Source organism: Lytechinus variegatus, chromosome 8 (genome assembly GCF_018143015.1).
Source record: "Lytechinus variegatus isolate NC3 chromosome 8, Lvar_3.0, whole genome shotgun sequence".
Taxonomy (NCBI): Eukaryota; Metazoa; Echinodermata; class Echinoidea; order Temnopleuroida; family Toxopneustidae; genus Lytechinus; species Lytechinus variegatus.
The window spans coordinates 6,752,743-6,774,833 of record NC_054747.1 but is presented as its reverse complement, the minus strand read 5'-3'; the positions used below and the strand labels follow the sequence as shown (position 1 = coordinate 6,774,833).

The following is a 22,091-nucleotide window of genomic DNA, read 5'->3' as shown; positions in this document are numbered from 1 at the left end:
ATGGTGATGATGATGAGATGATGATGATGATGATGGTGATGATGATGATGATAATGTTGATGATGATCATGTTGATGATGATGATAATGATGATGATGATGAAGATGATGATATTGAATGGTGATGATCATAATGATGATGACTGCCATTCATATGTATTGAATTGATATTTTTGTTCACCACAAAAGTAGGGTTATTGAATAGCACCCATATTGTTTGCATGTTTTTATATTTTGGAAATTCATTTCATTTTCCTTTCTTACAGGATTGCTTCTTTCTATGAAATTCTCATGCCTGAACTTTTGGACTTCATACAGGAAAGAGACTGGGAGGATGAGAGGTAGAACAAAATGTTATCAATTTCTGAATGTATTTGTTAGTCTTAAGAGAGTTACATGTAATTGCATGAAGTTCCAAAATCTAGCATATTCCCTAATTAGGCATATGGACAAAACTTGCCAAATGATATCATGTCGTACTGGAGGGTCTTATAAATAACGATCATTAAAGATCATGATAATCATATGGGGTGGATTTTCGTCATGGAATACCAGAAATATTCCACTTGGAATTATACTCCTCAGTTCATGTTATATTTGCCAACTAGTGGAATGGGCCCAAATTATAATAAATTGCTATGATAGCATCTCTTGCTTGAATGTCAACTTTCATTGGAAGAGCCAATCAGGAAGCAGAATTTTCACTGTTGTCATGGTAATTGACATCCCAGCAAGATTTGCTGTCATAAACTTTTTATGAAATAGGGCCCAGGTCCCTCATTCTAAGCCATCTAGTATGATATTTATATATTTACTCACTTCTTCTTTTCAGAAAATGATGAAGAAAAAAGGATAAATAACCAATGATTATTACAAGAAGATTGAATACAAACAATCTTGAAATCAAGATGTAGTTATTTAGATCAGGATGAAGGGGAGATGGCTTTTAGTTTTGCAACTTGCATTTTAGAAATATAGAAAGCAGACATATGTGATCTACAGTAATGTAATCTATCTTATATTTTCAGTGTGAAAGACACCTTGAAGAAGCATCTTGTGATAGCACAGTCAGGTCTTGTTCACACCTGTGTTTTAATTCTGAACACTTGCTGTGTTCAACCTATTCTTTCAAAGAGGTAAGATTTCATGAAATAAATATTGATATTAAGAGGACAGTACTCAGTGAGGGTAAATCATGCCAAAAATATGAAATGCAGGATCAGTTCAACTTTTGATCTAACAACATGGGTGAATTTAAAGGCCACCGCACACTTTACGACTGTTCATCGATCTGATTTTGGAACAAATTGCATTTAGCATATAGTTGTAGTTGATCGGATCAATCGTAACTATTTGTAAGATGAGACCTGCCGCCCAGGTCACTATGCAAAGATCTTGCATTTGTACATTAAAACATGTTCTTGAACAATTTTGGGGTCTGGTATGCAGTTACATTTTGTTGTGTTATGTTTCGTAACCACGTAACTGGGCATCGCAAATTTATCCTGATCATTGTTGAGGGAGGACATAGGGTTGCACTTTTTTATAACAATGAAGGTTTGTAAGTGATTATCCCTACTGTTTTTTAAGCTTCAATACAAGATTCCAAATGTCACTAAGTTCAAGTCATGTAGGCTGCAATCAGTAGCATGAAATCTCTGAGTTTTCTTTGTGTGTTGTGAGCAAATGTGTAACATCTAATTGTTTGTTATATTTGTAGTGGAAGTGATGAAGTTTGTAGTCACATAGAGAGCTACATTGAAATATTGACATCTCTACTGACTGATAAACTGTTCTTAGCAGCAATCTGTGATCATTCTAACATACAGGATGATATTGATATCATGCTTCAGACCTCTCATCAACTGTATCCTTTACGCTGTCTGGTCTCTCATTCATTGCATGTAATACAGTGGTGTGACCTTCATTCGCACATTTTGTGCGCGATCAAATATCTCAATATCTAATCAATATCTTGAAAAACTAATATCACCAACAGAAAAAGCAACCCAAAATAATGCAGTATGGTAATTTTTGTGAAGGGAAGCTTCTCAATTTGTAAAATGATTGGCAAAAAATAGGCAAAATTCTGTTACCTTTTGTGTCCGCTCTGAGAAAATCCAAACTTCTCGACAAGCATCAAGAAATCACCAGTAGAGGCTCCAAATTAGTAAGTAAAATGTGATACCAACCAATTTATGGCATTTTAACCTCCATCTGATATAATTTTCTTACCTTTGCTTGATTTCTTCTCTAAAGCTTTGCTAAATGATCGTGTGCAAAATAAGGTCACACTTTTTTATGACATTTTTTATCCGAGCGTGCATCAGTAGATCACCATGGAATATTGAGATTGCTATACCAGTGAAACCCTTGACCTACTTTATAATTCCCTTAAGCAAATTTGACTTAAGGATCTTGCCTTCTGTTTGGTATTCAGGATTTTTATTAATTTTTTTTGTGAACTGTGATAAATTTTTGATTGAAAATCATATTCATGATAATTTCTAAAATGTGCGCAAATTATGGTCACCCCATCATACACTTTGAAGGTGTTATTAAATACCAATGCCTATTGCGTTAACAATTTTGAGTTTGAACAGAGTCCTATGAAATAACTACCCAGGTGTTTGAATGTATAAATAAGTATTTTGCTGTGCTGAGGGTGTGTTTATGCTTCCACTTATTAGGCCAGAATCAGTGTTTTCATACGTGATTAGTCAAGATTGCATTCATGCTTATTTTCATTTAAATGACATTTCAGAACACAGATTGTAAACCTCGCTTTCCTGCTCAATGAAAATGTACGATGCGAAGCCAGCTGCAGATCGCAATGTTGCCTCTGAAAAACAAAGCATGAAAAGCACTCAAAGAACCGTGTTTGCGATCAGCAATCTGAAACGTTTCAAAACGCTGATTCTGTCTCTGCAATGGAAGCATAAACACACCCTTAGTGATCATCGCTACTGTAGTTTTTCAGCTATTATTTCATGATTTCACACATACAAGGTTATCTTAATGTGTCAGAATACAGTGACAATTTAGCTTGCTGCACCTACATGCTTTTACCTAAAACAGGATGAATTCGCCTATGATTTTATTCATCCCCCCAAAAAATATTAAAGAAAATTACTTGTTTTGCTCCATGGTATACTGAGGTGTAATTAGTATATTGAGTGAGGCCTATATTACATTGCTAGCATTAGGAACCAGATCTAATAACCTGAGGACTTGAGATGGTTCTCTTGTTGATTTCCTTTGAGAAATATACATTTAAAAAATGTTAAAATCAATCCAAACATAAAGTTGATTTGGATTAATAAATGAAATAAAGGATTGTATCAAATCTAGGGTAAGAAAAATAGGAAAGTTTTTAGGACATTTTAATGATTTACGTAATGTCACAAAGCAGATATATACCCAATGTGCAAATGAAATCAAAAGGTATTGATTGTTACAGTCAATTTTCCACTATTTTTCATAAATCAGTGAAGTACAACCATTACAAGAGGAAAGATAATGAAGCATTCAATCATACTGTAGGTAGGGAATGGGATAAATCTGCCCAAATGAGAATTTGACTAAGTTGGTATTAGATGAAGTGAAGTATTGACCAAATGATAATTACAACTTGATAGCAGACCATCTGAGTAGTAGATCAATCAAGTAAACTCTCTGCCCGTATTCTGGAGTCTGGTTTAACTTAGACCATGGTCTCACTCTGTGCTAAAATTATGGGAAGCCAAATTTGTCAAAATTTCTATTAAGTTGTATATTTCTTAAATTCACTGTGCTCTTCCTGATTCATCGATGGTGAAAACATTCATGTTTTTATACTCCCTATAAAATCATGAATGATTTGAGAGCCAAATGAGCTGAAATATGATATCTCTACTGTTCGTGATTTATGTAACAATTGGCTATCCATACTTTAAACTCCACTTCAGAATACCAGCCTCTAACATCATTTATGTAAGCCTTAATTAGAATTGATTACAGAGATGAGACGAGGACACAGTTTATTATAGATGGTATGAAAGAGGCCTTAGCTCTGTATGGATGTAAGAAGACTGACGATACATCTGAAGTTGTTACTCCAAAAGGAAACCAAAGCTTGGATGTCTTAGTAGCAGCACCAGAGGATTACCAGACAGATTCTTATCTTGAAGACAAGGTACTACACTAGACCTCATGAACATTAAAGCTTTCCCAGTTCATTTCAATACTTTTTGTCTCGCCCACCAGAGGTGAAGGCAAGACTTAGGGATCCAAATGTCGTCCGTCCGTCCATCCGTCACAAACATTATGACTCATAACTCTGCAACCATAAGTCACTTTTCAACCAACTTGGATGGTAGATAGACTTGGGAGACCTGTATTTTATGCTGCAGTAGGAGGTCACATGGTAAATTCAAAGGTCATTTTCAGGTCAACGTTAAAGTTTACATGCAAGACTTTCTTATGACACCTAACTCCGCAACCGTAAGTCACCTTTTGATAAAACATGGATGAAAGATGTATGTAGGGGACCTGAGTTTTATGCTGCAGTGGGAGGTCACATGGTAAGGTCAAAGGTCATTTTGAGGTCAACATTAAAGTTTACATGCAAGACTCTTACGACAAATGTTCTCCCAGTTATTTCACAATGAACTTTTGATGCAATTCTGTTGCATGCCCTTGCAAATCGTGATATTTCTGGTTATTTTCACAAGTGGGCGAGACACAACATTGCTGATGACTTGTTTCTCTCTGTTGCCCTGTTCTTTTGCACCTGAGACTAAATTTATGATGCCTTGATATGCAGTATTAAAATTGCACCATATTGGGAAACTATGTCAGAGATAAAAATTGATTATATAGACCCAATGCAACGTTGGTTTCTTGCAAAAATCATGAATATAAAATGTATCATTACTTTTACTGATTATTCAGTTTTGTTTGTGATCAGATTAGTGTTTCAAAGGTTTTTTGGAGACTTTGAGTTGCCAGTTTGGGAGATAATGCTATGGGTAACATGATCATTGAATATCCTGCTACTGCACAGTCAGAGTTCTTAGATCCCCAGTGTTATTTGGTGTCACAGTATGTATCTTTGAGAGCATTGTTGGCTCAGTCTGTTACACGTCTGCCTGTTGAACCAAAGATCGTGGGTTCGAATCCACCCTGGGCGGATTACTGAAGCCAGTGCGTTGTGTGTAAACGTCTCTCCCATGTTTCATAGATGCAGGCTATGTTACAATGGAAAACACTCCATCTCTCGGATAGGACGTTAAATGGAGAGGAGAATTACCACCTTTGCACGTTAAGAAACCACTGCACTATTCGTATAAGAGTAGGGGGAAACCCTGGTGTAGTGGTCCACCTGCACTCCCCCAAATCAGTTTTATCTGGAGGAGAGACCTGCGGGTCATAGTGATTCAGTTCGCTTTTCGCCTCCCAGGCACAGGTGACACCAAACAAATAATAATAATGTCAATGTTTCTACAGACTAGTTCTTAAATGATTTAGTAACTGTGTTTATAAGCAAACTCATCATCTTCATTCACGCAATAAGAATGTATTAATCATTCATTTGATGTAAACAAAAATGTATGGTGAACATACAGCTGCCCCTGTCATATGGAACAAATTTCCAAAGTCCAAATTCTTAATTTACAAAACAAATTATACAGGAGAAAAATTCCAACCATTGAAACCAAGTCAAACTTTATCTCAATGCAACAAAGAGAACTGAGTAAACATTTTTTTTTTCGTGACATTTGAAGTGTATAGAGACATATATTATTTTATATCCTACATTGAGTAAATCCTGTATTGTGATTGGTTCACGTAGCATCATGTGACCGAATATATATCAACTATAATGTTGCGTGACGTCAGACCTCGATATATTTTTGGATATATCGAGGTCTGACGTCATTATTTCACAAAACTGGATATCTAGCTAAACTCTCGGGCGTACCAGCCAGCGCGCTCTCTCTCCCGGGCAAGTCCAGCGATGCGTCGGCGCAGGCACTAATCTGCGTTCCGCTGAGCGCGATTGCTCGGAGAAAAGTGGTTAATTCAACTCAAGTAACCGGACTTTGCAAGCTCAGCACATAGATTTTGATTATAAGTTATTAAAAGTAGGATATAAAACAAATATATCAGGCGTTTCATTCGAAAGCATAGTGGGTATTAATCCTCGGTAGGACTAGCAAAGCTACTATGTTTCCCTTGGGGCTGCGCCCCTCTGGAAAAATAGTACTTGCCAGACCAAACTTGGATAAATAATTCCACTATACTTTCTCAAAGCCTGATATATTTGTTTAATATGATATACACTATATATAAATTGACTGTTATAATTTTCAAGTTACAATTGTAAATGATTCTCTTCCTGTTTAGGTATTTACTGCCTGTGCTTCTCCAGCTGTAAAGACTGGTGTTGAACTCGACTCCTTGATAAGTGGTGTGAGAGATCTATTACCAGACTTAGGAGAAGGGTTCATAATGGTAAAGGATTCAATTCTAAATCAAGCCTTTTTTATTCTTTTTGATAAAGTTACTCATTATCCTATAGTTTGATTGAGATTACTAAACCTTCCCCAGTGATCATTACACACTCTTTATTTGAAATGAAAAAATCACTGTTTAACTACAAATAAGCAACTTAATTTATTCACTTATGTTATATTTTTTATTTTAAAAAATAAAATGAATAGAAAATTGCTAATTGTTGCCTACTCAAGGAGAAAATAGAAGATTGATTTGCATTGTGTACCTATATGGATTAATTAATCAGGTGTGTTTTAATTAAATGGAAATGCTGAATGGATTTTGATCATTTGCAACTCAACTGTCATGCAACATATCAGTGTGGTTTGACTGACACTAGATTTGAAATAGAATTCTTGCATCAGCTAATGAGAGCACACTACTCAAAGGTTAATATCAATGGGACTTTTTCAGAGGAGGTTATTGAATTTTAAAGATATGCATTATTCCAGTGAAACAGTTCTAGGCATGTCTTCATGAATATTCATTAGGTGGGCTGATGATGTCATATCCCCACTTGTTCTTTTGTATTTTATGATATGAAATTAGGTTTATTCAAAATTTTCCAACCAAAAAATAAAACAATTGCATTGACAAGTGATAAGTGCATTAGTTATTTCTTGCTGCAGCTTATTTCATCATAATGGAGACGTATCATTTTCACATTTATGAAAAAATTAAAGATGATTTCATGTGATAACATCAGAAAAGGGAAAGTGGGGAGGTGACATCATCAGCCCACCTAATAATAATCATGTGATATCTTATTGAGCGCACACACCATCCAGAGACGCTCATGGCACTTGCTCAGCAACAGTTCCTTTGGATATACAAACAACAACAAATAAAAAAAAATTAAAAAAAGAGCTCTTAACAATCATGTTAGCCTTATCTCTCTGGTAGCTGCTAATTATGTGTTAAGCTGAACCGAGTTCCAACACTGATTTAGGTTCAGAAATATGATATCAATCACGTCATTGATAGCTCATGATATCACACCTCTGCGCTGCCAATCATCTCAACTTTACGCAAGATCTCTCGATACGATTTTCCCAATCCCTGGGGGTTGTTGTTGGTAAATGGGGAAATTACACATAGATTGTCAACACCAGCTATATTGGTCAGTTCAGCAGACAGCATTTAACATCAACGCTCAACATGAAATGCTGGATATACGTCATATTTTCCGAGGTCAATCCCAACACCAGCCTCATTTCAAGTATGGTGTTGTAGCTGGTTTCGGTGTGGTCACAACACCAATATCAACTGCACTTGAAATCACCCATTGAAAAAATAAAAAAGAATGCTTACTGACAAGGGCTGCATCAGTAGAGAAAGAGAACAGGGTTGTACACCTATTGGCCCTTATTCTGAAGTCAGGTTGAATTTACACCTTGGTCTAACTTGTGCTAAAATTATAGGGAGACAAAAAATGTGTTTATATTGTATATTTCTTATGTTTACTATTTTGTTTCATTTTGCTTTCATAATGAATAATAATACTTCAGTTATCATTCCTAGACAATTATGAACAATTTGGGTGTCATCTGAGTTAATGAATTGAATGTGTACTGTTATGCATTTGTGCTCCAATTGGCTCTCCATAGTTGCACCACAACTTTAAACCAGGATTTAATTTTAACCTGAGTTCAGAATACGGGCCAGTGTGTCATCTTGTCCCACAACCTTATACTTCACCTCAACTGTGACCAAAATAAATATTTGAGCTAAAACTTTTAATACCTCCGATATCAACAGAAGTACATGTATAATAATATAGGGTATTTATGTTGCGCACATATCCACCTTGTTAGGTGCTCAAGGCCCTCCTATATTACCCGCTAGGCTAGGCATTCAGAGAGCACACAGCTTCTTAAGGAATTACTTCCTACCGGTACCCATTTACTGGTATATGGGTATTTTGATGAGTTTAACTGAATATAATATTTTGATTGTTCTTTCTATCATTATTTTCTTGTTATATCCAGGCATGTCTTGAAGAGTATAACTATGACAGCGCTAGAGTCATCAATGATATCTTAGAAGATAAACTGCTAGAATCATTAAAGTGTTTAGATAGGAACATGAAGAGGTAAGTTAAGAATAAAACTACTATTTTTAATGGGCAGTAACACCATGTGGAAATGACAATCAGACTGTTTCAAATAATCACTTATTGATTGTTCCTCACTTTACCATGGAGCATTGTGGAATAGTCTCCTGGCTCTTGGATTTGAATCACAGCCATAGCATAACTTCCTTTGGCAAGAAAATTTATTCACTTGGTAATAATATCCAAATCTTTTAGCGATTTATAAGTTTGTTGATATCTGTGATTGATTTGGTTATTGTATTTGATCAATCTGAAAAGCCATCCTCACCATATATTACTATGTTGTAGTGTCTCTCTCTAATGTCATACTAACACTGCACCATCTATGATTGCACAGACCTACTTCAATCTGTGTAGAGAGTTTCAGTATGAAAACAAATTCCAATAGACCTTGCTAGTTACCTTCTTCCTTTTTTTTTTAGATCACCTTTGTATGTTGATTATTAAATAGTTCAGACTCATAATCCTTTCATTTTTTGTACTTTTTTATATAGCCACATGACAAGACAAACCTTTTTTGACTTCTAGCATGAATCCCTTCAGAATCTTCAAAAAGGAGCAAGAGCAAAAATAGTTCGTGAGCATGATGTATGAAGACAAGTTTATAACTTGTTTGTATTTAAGTAAGTTATCTAGTTATTTAAGGAATACTCATATTCCATTTTGTTTGTTGCTTAGGACAAAGCCTAAAGCTGTTCCTGCTGAAGACCTTCTATCCCAGAGAGCTAACGTGTTTGATAACGATGAGTTTGATGTCTTCTCTAAAGACAAGGTTGATATGTCAAAGATCCAGAAAGGAAAGAGGTAAGGTGTTTTGATATTTATTATTTTGTGTTGACTTGGTTCCACTGAATTCATTATATCTCTGCTAGCCACATGATAAGGTGATAATGACAATTTTTCTCTGCTTATTTAAGAAATCATTTTTTATTTGTCTTTTGTAGGAAAGAAGATAGTGCTCATTCCATCCTTTCAGATAAATCCACTATCCAAGAACTCAAGAAATCATATGAGCAATATTATGAAGTCAGCTATGAATATGATGATGAGTATGATGACACATATGATACCATCAATGTTGGTGCTGATGATGCTGACTCTGCTGATGAACTCCAGACTAGAAGGTACACTCCCTATATGGAGCCTCTTTCATATAGCTACAACTATTCTAACTTTGCTAATATGGTAGCAGAGCTCAGCGGCCAATCACAATCAAGCGTTCCCTTGATAGTGATTGGCTCCTGTTACAAAAAATGGCAAGGTTACCATAGTTGTAAATTCTTTATGAAATGGGTGCGTTATCTAAAATTCGCTCCCGTATGGAATATCAGAATATAGGGTTTCATTGTCATTGCAAAATGTCATTTGCCATATAATATCATCTTTCATTAATCCTGGAAGTCACAGATTGTCCATGCTGCATTTTAATCTCTGATTATTATAAGGTCCTTGATTTTGTTTTGTGCAGAGTTACATGTATACTGAAATTCTAAGGATCATAGCACAGGGCAAGTCCACCCCCACAAAAAAAATATTTAAATAAAAGGAGAAAAATCCAACAAACGTATCACTTCAAATTCAATCAAGTTTGGATGTAAGATAAGAAAGTTACGACACCATGTATATCCTGGCCAGTATGCAAATGAGGGAACTGATGATGTCACCCACTCACTATTTCTGTTGTTAAGTAAATTTTGAAACATTCTAATATTCTCATTATTGTCATGCTAAACAATGTCTTATACCCCCTGAACATGTGAAGTTACCATTGTTTTAATGGTTGAGTCAAGTTGGTCCTTATTATCAAATCAGTCAAAATGGAGGTATATCATTGATTCTCTTATTTGCATATCACTAAGTTGTACATATAACTCTCTTTGTGAAAAAAAAGAAAACTTTAAAATGTCAAAACATTCATATTTTACATCCGATTTTGGATGAAATTCAGTGTGATGATTGTTTGATATTTCTCTATTGACTTAAATCAACATTTTTCTGGGGTGGACTTGACCTTTAAACATGTGGTAGGGGCATGATATGTAGACATCCTAACTACAGTGCGTATCAAAAAAAAGTTTACACTTTGAAAAAATCCTATAAAATTATACATTTTTAATATCCTGAAGATTTTTCCACATTTTAACATTGGTACAGATCCATTTAATGAAATGACGATATAAATGTCGAAAACTATTTCCGCTTGAGTGAGCACCACTTACTTTTGAAAGTTAGTGAAAAATTATTTGCGCAGAACTTTGAAATAGTTATGCGAATAAAAGTAGACCTTAATCATGAAGAACATGTAGAATTTAGCTATTAGAATTGATTTTAAGATATCTTACTTTTTTTGACTTGTTTCCTTGCCCAAAACACTTCGAAGAGAGCATTTTACCCCACCCTTCTCCCCCACACACCGAGGCCATCGTGATGATATTTGCTTTACACTGATCTGTGATTTACTTGGAATGGCTTAACCCTAGATAGACTGGGCTATTTCGACGCCTAAGAAGACGGGGGGGGGGCTGATTCAGCCCCCCCTTGTGACCTCGGCCGTCGATCGCGCGATTGCGACAAAAATTGGCACACGCGTTACCCATGGCATTATCTACAAAACTATGACATCAAATTCTGCAAAAAATCTCATGTCTCATTAATTATGCTAATTTATGTGTAAAATCATAAGTTTGCTCTAATTAATAAAATAATGCCTCCGAAATTCTAAATTTTTTTTTCACATACTCTAGATAAGCATGTGATCAAATTGATTTTAAGAAAATTTCAAAATCACATTTATTTTCTTATGTATTCTATTGTTTTCTAAATTTCTTATGTACTTCTTTGTTTTTTATTGTTTTTTCAATGGAAATTGTCGGGGACTTTATTTTGACCATAAAAAAGATAAAATTAATTGAATTTAAGCAGTAAAAGGAAAACTAATGATACATTTATGAATTTTGGCTAAGAACACTATTTGCATTGGATTTGTGCACAAATTCATGTTTTTGAGTAATTTTGGGTCTGCATGCACTTACGAAATGATGCGTAATTTTGGAACCGTGTACCCGGGGGTCACAATTTTGGTCTCAAAAGTTGCACGAGACTTGAAAGTAAAAAGTCAGCGAGCGACGCGCTCCAAAAAATTCGCGCGGCGGATTTATTGCGAAAAATGTTGAGGGGGGGGGCTGAATCAGCCCCCTCCCCAGTCTTTTTAGGGTTAAGCTTGATTTTCATTTTGTTAATCATTGCCAAGCTTGGGAAAAGTGTGGAGAAACAAGTATTAAATGAAAAATGAAATGTAAACCAAATTTCAATGATAAAAATTTAGAGAAATAATGCTGGAGATGTCTGATAAAAACTTTTGTTCAGATTCAGTTATGTCCTCAGATCCAGCTGGCACAAAAAGGGTAAAGGCTGTGCTTACTAAGTGTTGAAATTTCAATTTGGGTGGCAAAATCATTACAAAATGCTTGAATGTATCCGTCTCATTTCAACTGACTAAAAGTGCAAGGGAAATGTATGAGAAATGTTTCGCAGGGTAAGTTTGATTTCGCCATTTCCCCTTAACAGAGCGTGAAAACAAGCATTTCTGCGCAAACAGATTTCTGCGAGCTTTACAAAAATGGACAGTGCTCACTCAAGTGTAACATTCTGTCAAAACTTTTACTTTCATGAGATAGATGAGACCCAAACCCAAGATTATATGTGAAAAAATTACCCACATGTTGTATATTTTAATTCCCAGGGCTTTTTCAAAGTGTAAACTTTTTTTTTTAAAAGCACTGTTTAAGCATCATACTATATTTGTATGATAAGTGTAGAGGCATGATATGTAGACTATAAGCATCATAGGGCTCACAGGCCTAATTCATTCTCCATAGACTCGTGTGTTAAAGTGGCACTTAAAAAGAATTCATAAAAAATAAGGAGGAAATTTGAGGGTTGAATGTTTACTACCAGTGGATAGGATAAATGTCTGACATTCCATATCTGACCAGAAAAGGGTACCTCGACCGGCTCATTTTAGAAATAAATCAGCATTTACGAAGACTACACCTGAAGGGACCAAATTCAATTCAATTCTTTATTTCATTTCCATTCAAAACATAATACAAAGTAATATAAAGCAATAGAAATCAAGTACAATTTTATAGAGCATTCTTTTACTTCGTAAAACAGAAAAAAAAACAGTATAATATAGAGCATAAATGTAGAGCATAAACAGTATAATATAGAGCATAAATGGAGCACAAATTCATCACTTGAGAGAGTAAAATGACCCTAATGTCATGTTCTAGTGGTTCTGACTCGCATCTAAAGTTGGGCGTTGTATCCTCTTGGAAAAGCGCTATATAAATCCAGCTATTATTGTAAAATGATTATTATTGTAAAATGATTATTATTGTAATAATAACTACATGTACATGTAATTATCATCATCAATATTGTTACACCATAATAAGTTTTTCAAAATGCCCTTATTGAAATATCTGTTCTTGTCTTGATTTCATTTTATTATGAATATAAGACCTTACATTGATGATCCTTCATTCTTGTAGACAGAATTATTCAGATTTTTATTCAACTGTTTTGTCCATCAGACCGTTTACAATGCCAAGAGTTCTAGCTGCTGCTCAGACAAGATCCTCTGAAGAAGAAGAGAATGAAGAGGAGGAAGAGAGAGATGGAGAGAGATTTAAAGTAAATAAAACTCATTAATGAAGTAAAGACATGGATGGATCGATATATAAATGGATGTATGGGCGAATTGATTTTCATAGATTATATGTATGAATGTATTTTTTTTTACAGTTTTTTTTACAGTTTTTGATAGATATATGGATTAATGTTTGGGCTTATTGTTTTTGATAGATATGAATGAATGAATGAATGGCTAATCGTTTTTGATAGATATGTGAATGAATGTATAAATAAATGTATGGGCTATTTTTTTATGGATATATGAATGAATGTATGGGCTAATTGTTTTTTTTTTACAGATATATGTACATTAAAGGCAACCAAACCCAAGGAAGTAATCAATCTTAAAATGAGAAGAAAAAACAATTAATTCAATTAATTTCTCCAAGCTTTCATCGCTATTTTCGCTCATTTTCATTAAAATCAACTTCATGACAGAGTGAACATCCCTTTAATAATACACTTTCTTTTTTCCTTGTTTATTTTTGTTACAGGAGAGCAGACCATTGGAACAACGTGAGCACAGTCAGCCAGAACTGAAAGGACAACCATCAAGAGGGGGGCGGGGTGGTGGTAGAGGGGGGCGAGGTAGGGGTGGAGGAGGAAGGGGTACAAGGGGAGGGAGTGGTAGAGGAGGGGGACAAGGAAGGACGGATCAAGAGCTGAGGACAAGACAAAAGAATGAAAGGCACAAAGGACAGAGAGCTAATCATAACAGAAAAGCAATGGCTGATAAGAAACGTTCAAAAGGAATGGGTCCATTGCCTAATTAATGCTACTTTATTGATACACTATCTTGAATGAGAAGGTATGTATATTGCCAGTATGGGTGATGATTCCTGGATATCCATAATAGCATGAGTAGTGAATAGCTTGAGTTTGATGGTACGATTCTGGTGAAAGAAATATGCTGGATTCAATGAGGGAAGTTAAATAGTCTCTCTTTTACCAACTGCAAAATCTTATACCATTGCACATTTGATGAAAGCATTTAAGTCACATTCTAGAAGCAAAGCCAATCCCCCCAGGTATACGGGGGGGTGGGGGGGGCTGTATTATGGTCAATTTCTAGTCTCTTAGGGGTGCTTCATATTATAGTGTTTAGATAGCTAATACTAGTACACTTTTGTGTAAATCAAATTTAACCTGCCTGCTAACGTACGTAATGGGTTGCCAGGCCTGGTTCTAATAAAGACATGAAGTACTACTAAAATCTTGTTTTTGATTGTGAGTTTTGGGCCTTTGTTTCCTTTAAACATCCTTACTCTATCCATCATGATTGTGCATTTGTTTGTATTGGGAGGGGGGCACAATCTTGTTTGTGCATCCATCCCAACAAACAAATATCAAATGTAAATGCAAAACAACTGAAAAAAAGGAACAAACAGACATGGAACGTAATCTAAATTTTGGTTTGTATTTTGTTGATAACATAAGATAAATGAGACACAAATGTAATATCACTTCAAATTATGTAACCCCCAAATTCCAAATCAAACAAGCAAAATGCTGAATATGTCATTGAAATCAGATATAAAACAAGTTTTTTTACTGTATTGGTCAGATGAAATGTGCATGCTCAATTTGATACATTTTAATGTATTATGTGAATTTTATGAATAATTAGGACTTATTCATAAGATATGTTATGAATTTTTTAGATATTTTGTAATTTCAGCTAAAAAAAAGAAAGCTGATTAATATGAATGAAAAATATTGAAGGGGTTGGCACCCCCCCCCCCCTGCAGTATTAAAACTTTGCTGACTTTTCACAAAACAGGGCATGACATAACGAAATGCAAATAGTGTCAATGTCGCTATTTCTTTTACATGTGATTGTATGAAATATTGAATTTTGATAGTTGGGAATCCCTTAGTTGGGCCCCTCACTATTATATCAACCAAGATGTACATGTAGATATAACTACCGGTACATGTATTTGTAGAAATTAAGCAAAACAAATGTCATGATTTTCTTTACATTTGATTTTAATGAGATTTTCAGTGTAATGCTAGTTTGATTTTTTATTGCTAGGGTGGACTTCAGAGTTGCTTTGATTTATTAAAGATGAAATTATTTGCATACAATATATCGTCTCTGTAGTAGTTACTTGAGGTGTTTGTTGTGAAAACTCATCAGATGATTCATATGTTACAGTCAGTTTTTAAAATCATTTTGAGCTCTCTGTGGCCCATAGCTCCCTGTACAAATCAATTGACTGTTAAAGGGGAATCCAACCCAAATAAAAACTTGCTTTTAGAGGAGAAAGGAAAATCAAACAAGTTGATTGGTGAAAGTTTGAACAATATCAGACAAACAATTAGAAAGTTATGAATTTCTAAATGTTGTAAATATTAGTAATCACTATACCCATGGAGACTTTAAATTGGCCACATATGTGATGTCATAGTAATGTAAGGCAAGGACTACTCATCCATTTACTCCAATACATAAAATGGCTAAAATGATTTTTTTTTTCAAAACTTCAAATTATATTTTTCTTTCATGAGGACATAAAAAATATACTACCTAGGCAATATTTAGATTACTGCCCCAGGGGGAATGGGTACTTAGGAGAAAACCACAAATAACTTGATAATTAAAGTATGTGACCTATGGGGAAAGTTGTCCTTGCCCCTTGTCATAATTTACTAACCCAGTTGCAAATTTGAAATCTACATGGTCTTAGGGATCTTAATTTTGAAACAGCTTTAACTTTATTATTGCTTGTCTGATTTCTCTCAAACTTTCACCATTCTGTTTTATTTATTTTCCTTTACAACACATTTTATGAGCAAGGCTGGATTCTCCTTTAAGCTGAAGCCTATTACAATCAACCTATCAAATCTATTTGGATTGGCGGCTTACAGTTGACACGCCTAGAGAGCATCGGATTACAGTCGGGATTGTAACAAGAGTTTTTGGTTCATAAGAATTGGGGTTTATTTAGTTTAAACAAGGAGTTTTAAGACATAGAGAACCATCCAACACTTCCTTTATAGCCACTTTGATGCCGCAATGATAAAATGTTTCATTGTATATTTCTTGCAGATTGTAGACAAAAGATCCTTGTTTAACTACAGACTTACAGGAGGAGAATGACAAAAGGAAACATGCTTTTGTAATTATAATTACTTTATGCTGCTTCTGACTCATTGCTCACCTTTACAGGGGACACCAAAAATAAATGTTACAATATTTCTTGAAATACATGTACGATTTGAAATTACTCGACTGGCCACATTTTACCGCAGTTCTGACATGTAGCATTACAAATTAATACATTCCTACAAACTAATGATGATGTTTTTATAGGTTGGAAGTTTGATGGATTTTGTAAAATGTTGATTTTAAAAAATGCCAAATTATTTGATTTTATCACATTTTAAAACTGTTTATCATTCAAGATTTTGCTCATTTTCAGGACGCAATAAACCTTTGATGGTCATGTTTTCCAATGTTTGTGATCATATAAAATTGGAAATATGCCAGATATCTATTTTCAACACATATTACTGTTCAGTTTTCGCATGAAACTGGTGGCACCATGATCACCACCAAAGGTTACAGTGCTCCTGTGTATTTCTACTTCTGCAGATATTGGAAGCTACATGTATGTCTTTGTCTCTCAATCTCTATGGTTTTAAATACAGATTAGATCTTATGTTTGACTTAGAGGAATGAAACCTTTGGAACAAAGAATCTTGTGTAGAAACAGAAAAATCAAAGAATAAGAATAAAGTTTGAGAAAAATCGGACAAATAATGAGAAAGTTATGAGCATTTGAATATTGCAATCACTAATGCTATGGAGATCCTCCCATTGGCAATGTGACAAGGATGTGTGATGTCAATGATGAACAGCTTTCCCTTTGGTGGACTATAAAATACCCTCAAAATGTCTCTTTACTTTTTCTTATGATGATGATACAAACTTTTTATCCAAGATGTATTCTTAAAAAATATGTATTACATGCCCTCATGCAGAAAGAACACATGATCTATGGATAGATGTGATAAAAGAAGCAATTCAAGTGAAATATATACTAAAGTAATGGGGAGAGTTGTTCACAAGTGACATCACACATCTTTGTCACATTGGCAATTTGCTATCTCCATAGCATTAGTAATCACAATATTCAAATGCTCATAACTTTCTCATTATTTGTCCGATTTTTCTCAAACTTTTGTTGATCTGTTTCTTTGATTTTTCTGTTTTCACACAAGCTATCTTGTTCCAATGGTTTCATTCTCCTTTAATGTGCAGATTTGCCATTGGAGCAATTGTCACCAGAGCAAATGTTAAGGAACCAGCTAACCGTTGGTTAGTTTGGAATTGGTTTCCTTGGTAATGGACCACAACTATTTCTGTTTTTATCCTTTTCAAATCTTTCTTTTCTCTATCCCACATACACTACTAATGTACACCCATTTCAAATCTCTCTTTCAATCAAAAACCTTCACTTCTAACAATAAAGAAACACCAAACGAGCACATTTTTTATGTTTTGTCTTTTTATACATAATCATCAATACATTCACTGAATGTAGAGAGACACAAACAGCCAACTTATTCATAAATAACAATCATAAAAAAGGTCAATAGTTGATCAAACTCATAAGTCAATATCACTGTTTCTTACCAAGGAGAAAAATATGAATGGAAATACAATATTTATGACCAATGAATTTAGAAGATTATTTGTTTAAACAAAGGTATTTTGCACAAATGAAGTTTCATTTAGAGTGATGTGATGAAATGATGCATTGATCGGATCATGGTTTAGTATTAACATTTATATTTAGGTATAAGTTTCAAATGCAAGCATAAGCAAGCAATGCATTAATGATCTTAGGCATCATTTTCAAGCCCTGCATGTGTGTGTATGCGGGTGAGACATCCTTACAAATGATACCTGCCAACCTCTGGGAATGAAAAATTGTATTCTGCGATTAAACTGCATGCAAGCTAAAATGCGCACTGCTCTTGCATATAAAAAAAAAACATTTAAACATGTGTACATGTATGTCTCACCCTGGTTTTAACAAAGTGATTGAAAAAAAAACAAGTTACCTGAAATCACATTGATGTAATAACCACATTTGTGTAAGTTTTATGAAATAGAGAAAAGTATAGAGATGATTTTTCTCAATAAATTATGTTTTAAAAAAACCTACTAAATACGCCAAAAAAATAGTGGTTGACAGGTCTGGATAAGGCAAGAGATAGAGAGAGATGTAATTGAGTTGAATCCTAGCCTTACAAATAAACACACTAAAACTGGATGAAAGTTACTGGTGAACTGATGGTGTAGAGTTGATTAACGAGTTGTTATTAAAACAAACAAAAGAGAAAATGTTATGCCTCAAAAGGAATTTTGCAAGAAACTTACTTGCAATTGAAGATCGGGTTTTCAAACAGAGCAGATTCATCTCAACTTAAGAGATGCAATCTTCTTTCATAACCCCTTAAGAGTAATAGAATAAAAATGAAAAATAAAAGCACTGTATGCTTAGTTTAAAAGCATGAGATTGACAATCAAACCAAAGATAGTGATAGAAGATTATCTCTATGAAAAATGGAAAAGTAAAAAAACATGTAAAGTCAGCAGGTCTTGCTATACAAAGCTTAGCAATCAATCTTAAAACAATTGGTTCAATCATAAAAATCTCAATACCTTGTGGTTTAGGGTAATGGTGAGTGGTCTAAAGAACATCCAAAGACAGATTTGATCAATTGATAAAATATGACTCATTCCATCTTTGTGTGAGTTGTTATATACAAAGAAAATTATTTCTCATGAGATAAAAACAAACTTTGGTTCATTTAGAAAGAAGACATAACAATTATTAAAAGTGGAAGGATCATAGATATTTGATCACAAAAATACAGTCAGGTGCATGTAGTTTACAGTGAGGTAAAACAGTCTTCTGGAATTATGATGATTAAGATAATAAACATGTAAAAACTGGGCAAAACAAATGTGACATTACATCAAACACAAATGTATCAAGAAGTGGCAAGAAGTATAAAATAGCAATACACTGCTAACAAGCAATGAGAGAATGTGCAAAGATTAACTGTGTATTACCCAAGTAAATTGTGGTCAAATGTGAAGAAGTGCGTTAACAAAAGAAAGGTATGTACAATCTGTGAGGACATGACTGATTCAATTTGTTGCAAGTAATTTATAATCGTCGATTAACTTTAAGGAGCTTTTCAAAAGGTTGGTCAAAATCAGTCCATGTATATAGTACCACTGAGATTATCAATCCTATTCATTTAAATGTCTGAGTCATTCATTAGGAATATAATAATAATATATTAACGGTATATTTACTCAGGGTAGCCACCTCAGTTCTGAAACCTGTTCTCCCATCAGCAGGCCCTGCTATTATTTGTCATGAAAAGTGCAATACCTTCCATATTATTGCAATAACATGTAATAAAACAAGGGGTACTCCAAGATAAAAATATTTGTATCTAACTGAGAAAAATGCTGAAAATTTTATCAAATTTTGATAAGAGCAACTTTATTGAATTTTAGCATATAGCAATATTGTGTGAAAACAGATGTATCGTTGGTGGTCATCTGAACCGTTGTATTGACGGATACATTTCAGATGAGCACTGATGATATGCATCATGAATATCAATTATGTCGGTTGATGATATCATGTCCCCCACTTTCACTTTTGTTTTATTACATGAAATCATAAATATTTCATATTTTCATTCATATGGGTATGGTAAGCCTCCCTTGTAACAAATTAAGTTGCAGCAAGGAATATCTAATGCATTGAACCAGCTGTTAATCAATTTTTTTATTCTTGGATGACAAAATTTAAATGAACCTAATTTCATACAATAAAATTATGACAAGTGGGATATGACATCATGATTTTGCACATTGAATATTCATTGAGACATGAATGTTTTACCAAAATAATGCAAATCTTTAAAGTGTCATAACTTCATTTATTTCATTCTGATTTGATCAAATTTTCAGTGTATTGTTCATCTGATTTTTCTTTACCTGTTCGAATTATATAGATTTTCAGCCTGGGGTACCCAGTACACAGACTCCAGCATTGTGTGAATTCACTTGAAGGCATTTCTATATTATATAAACATGTATTTTTTTTTCTGAAAATGAAAGGTGAATTTTGAAATTGGTAAATCTCACAATCACAATATGTATTTATATCAAGTACTGGAGTCAAAGTACTGTCATTTTGTTGTTATAATAATTGAATACAAATGCTGTTCAATGGTTCATGCATGTAGGAATACTTTCAACACATGGTAATACATACAAAGTATGTACATTTACCATGTGTACATGTACTATGTACATGTAATATAAAAGTGAAGTTCAAGAAAGGAATAACACTGAACTGAAATTAAATAGAGAGTTTGTACACACAAAACATTAGTTGAATCTCACAACAAATATTCAAACATAAACAGACTCGTACACAGCCATGGGTAAGTAACAAAAACTAGCACAATAATAGATAAATACTGCTGAAAAATCAAATGTTTTCTCACTTACAAACACTATGTGCATTATCTACAATGGAGCAAAAAAAAAAAACATGCATACAGTATTTACACCAAAATTTTGTAAAGCATGATCATATTTGAAGCCGTTCTCATAAAATTCAGCCAACAATGTCCCTGGTGCAGTATAAAAATAATCTTTGTATTTACACATACAGATCATATAGAAAAACGTTTGTTTTGTTCATACTGATACATACATAATATAAACTTAATAAATATTTTAAAGAAGAATGTACAACATGAAATCTCTTAAAGAGGTAATGAATGTTCCAAATGTTAAATGTAATTCTTACATACATTTGAGATGACAGCACCTTAAACTATGAAAGAGACCAAAGAATCAAATAATGTTATATTCCTTTCCCATGAGAGGAACTTTTTCAGTTTGACAAGACCCATTCTATGTCTTAGCTTCTAGAACACTTTCACCCAAATGATAAAAATAGGTTTAATTAGCCCTATACAAGAAAGAACAGTCTTTGTCATATCGCCAGTGTACATATTATTTATCTTTCAACAACAACAATTACCATTATAATCATAATATTAATAATACTAATAATAATAATAATGATAATAATAATAATAATAATAATAAAATTGATAATAATAATAAAGGAATATTTATCCCGGGTAGCCATTTTCTCTCACTCAGTACAATTACAATTCATAGCATACATTTTGTTTAAAAAATGCACATTTAACTTACAAAGAATTAACTCATAATTAATTTTGAATTGAGTATGTTGTCTTTGATCATTCGTAAAGGACCAAAATCTTTAACGTATATACTGCCCACCCATGACAGAAGGAAGTATGGAACATTACAGTGATTTCATTTTATGAAGCAAAACGTGTTTTTTCAACAGCCCCAAGAAGTGTTTGAATTTGATCCAAAGCTGTTGTACCAGTTTTGTAGTCAGTCCGGTGTACTATTTGACCACTTATGAATTTTGTGGTTGCCCGGCATATTTTACGAAAAATGTCCCATACTTCCTTTTGTACTGGGTTTCCTGAAGTTACTCCCACTCTTTAACCATGACAAAAGGAAGCAAATATTCAAAATGGGTCTCCTTTTTGTGGGAAATGCTCAAACAGCAATATATCTTAACCCCAAACAAAAGACAACAAAATTAACATGTTTTTAAAATATCAATGGTAACTGTTGGCTACCCTCA

The 22,091-nt window shown here is 33.9% G+C and overlaps 1 protein-coding gene across 2 annotated transcripts in view; it reads left to right on the top strand.

Moving 5' to 3' along the window:
- The window catches only part of LOC121419903 (activating signal cointegrator 1 complex subunit 2-like), a 41,990-nt gene extending 26,789 nt beyond the window's left edge, over nucleotides 1-15,201 (top strand). For both annotated transcript variants that reach the window (XM_041614385.1, XM_041614386.1), the window contains exons 9-18: nucleotides 266-340; nucleotides 1,028-1,135; nucleotides 1,720-1,866; nucleotides 3,999-4,173; nucleotides 6,387-6,494; nucleotides 8,525-8,628; nucleotides 9,328-9,453; nucleotides 9,594-9,773; nucleotides 13,248-13,347; nucleotides 13,842-15,201. In XM_041614385.1, coding sequence (XP_041470319.1) covers nucleotides 266-340; nucleotides 1,028-1,135; nucleotides 1,720-1,866; nucleotides 3,999-4,173; nucleotides 6,387-6,494; nucleotides 8,525-8,628; nucleotides 9,328-9,453; nucleotides 9,594-9,773; nucleotides 13,248-13,347; nucleotides 13,842-14,120 — 1,402 coding nt within the window. In that variant the 3' untranslated portion in view covers nucleotides 14,121-15,201. The remainder of the gene's footprint in view (nucleotides 1-265; nucleotides 341-1,027; nucleotides 1,136-1,719; nucleotides 1,867-3,998; nucleotides 4,174-6,386; nucleotides 6,495-8,524; nucleotides 8,629-9,327; nucleotides 9,454-9,593; nucleotides 9,774-13,247; nucleotides 13,348-13,841) is intronic.
- Nucleotides 15,202-22,091: the final 6,890 nt, after the last annotated feature.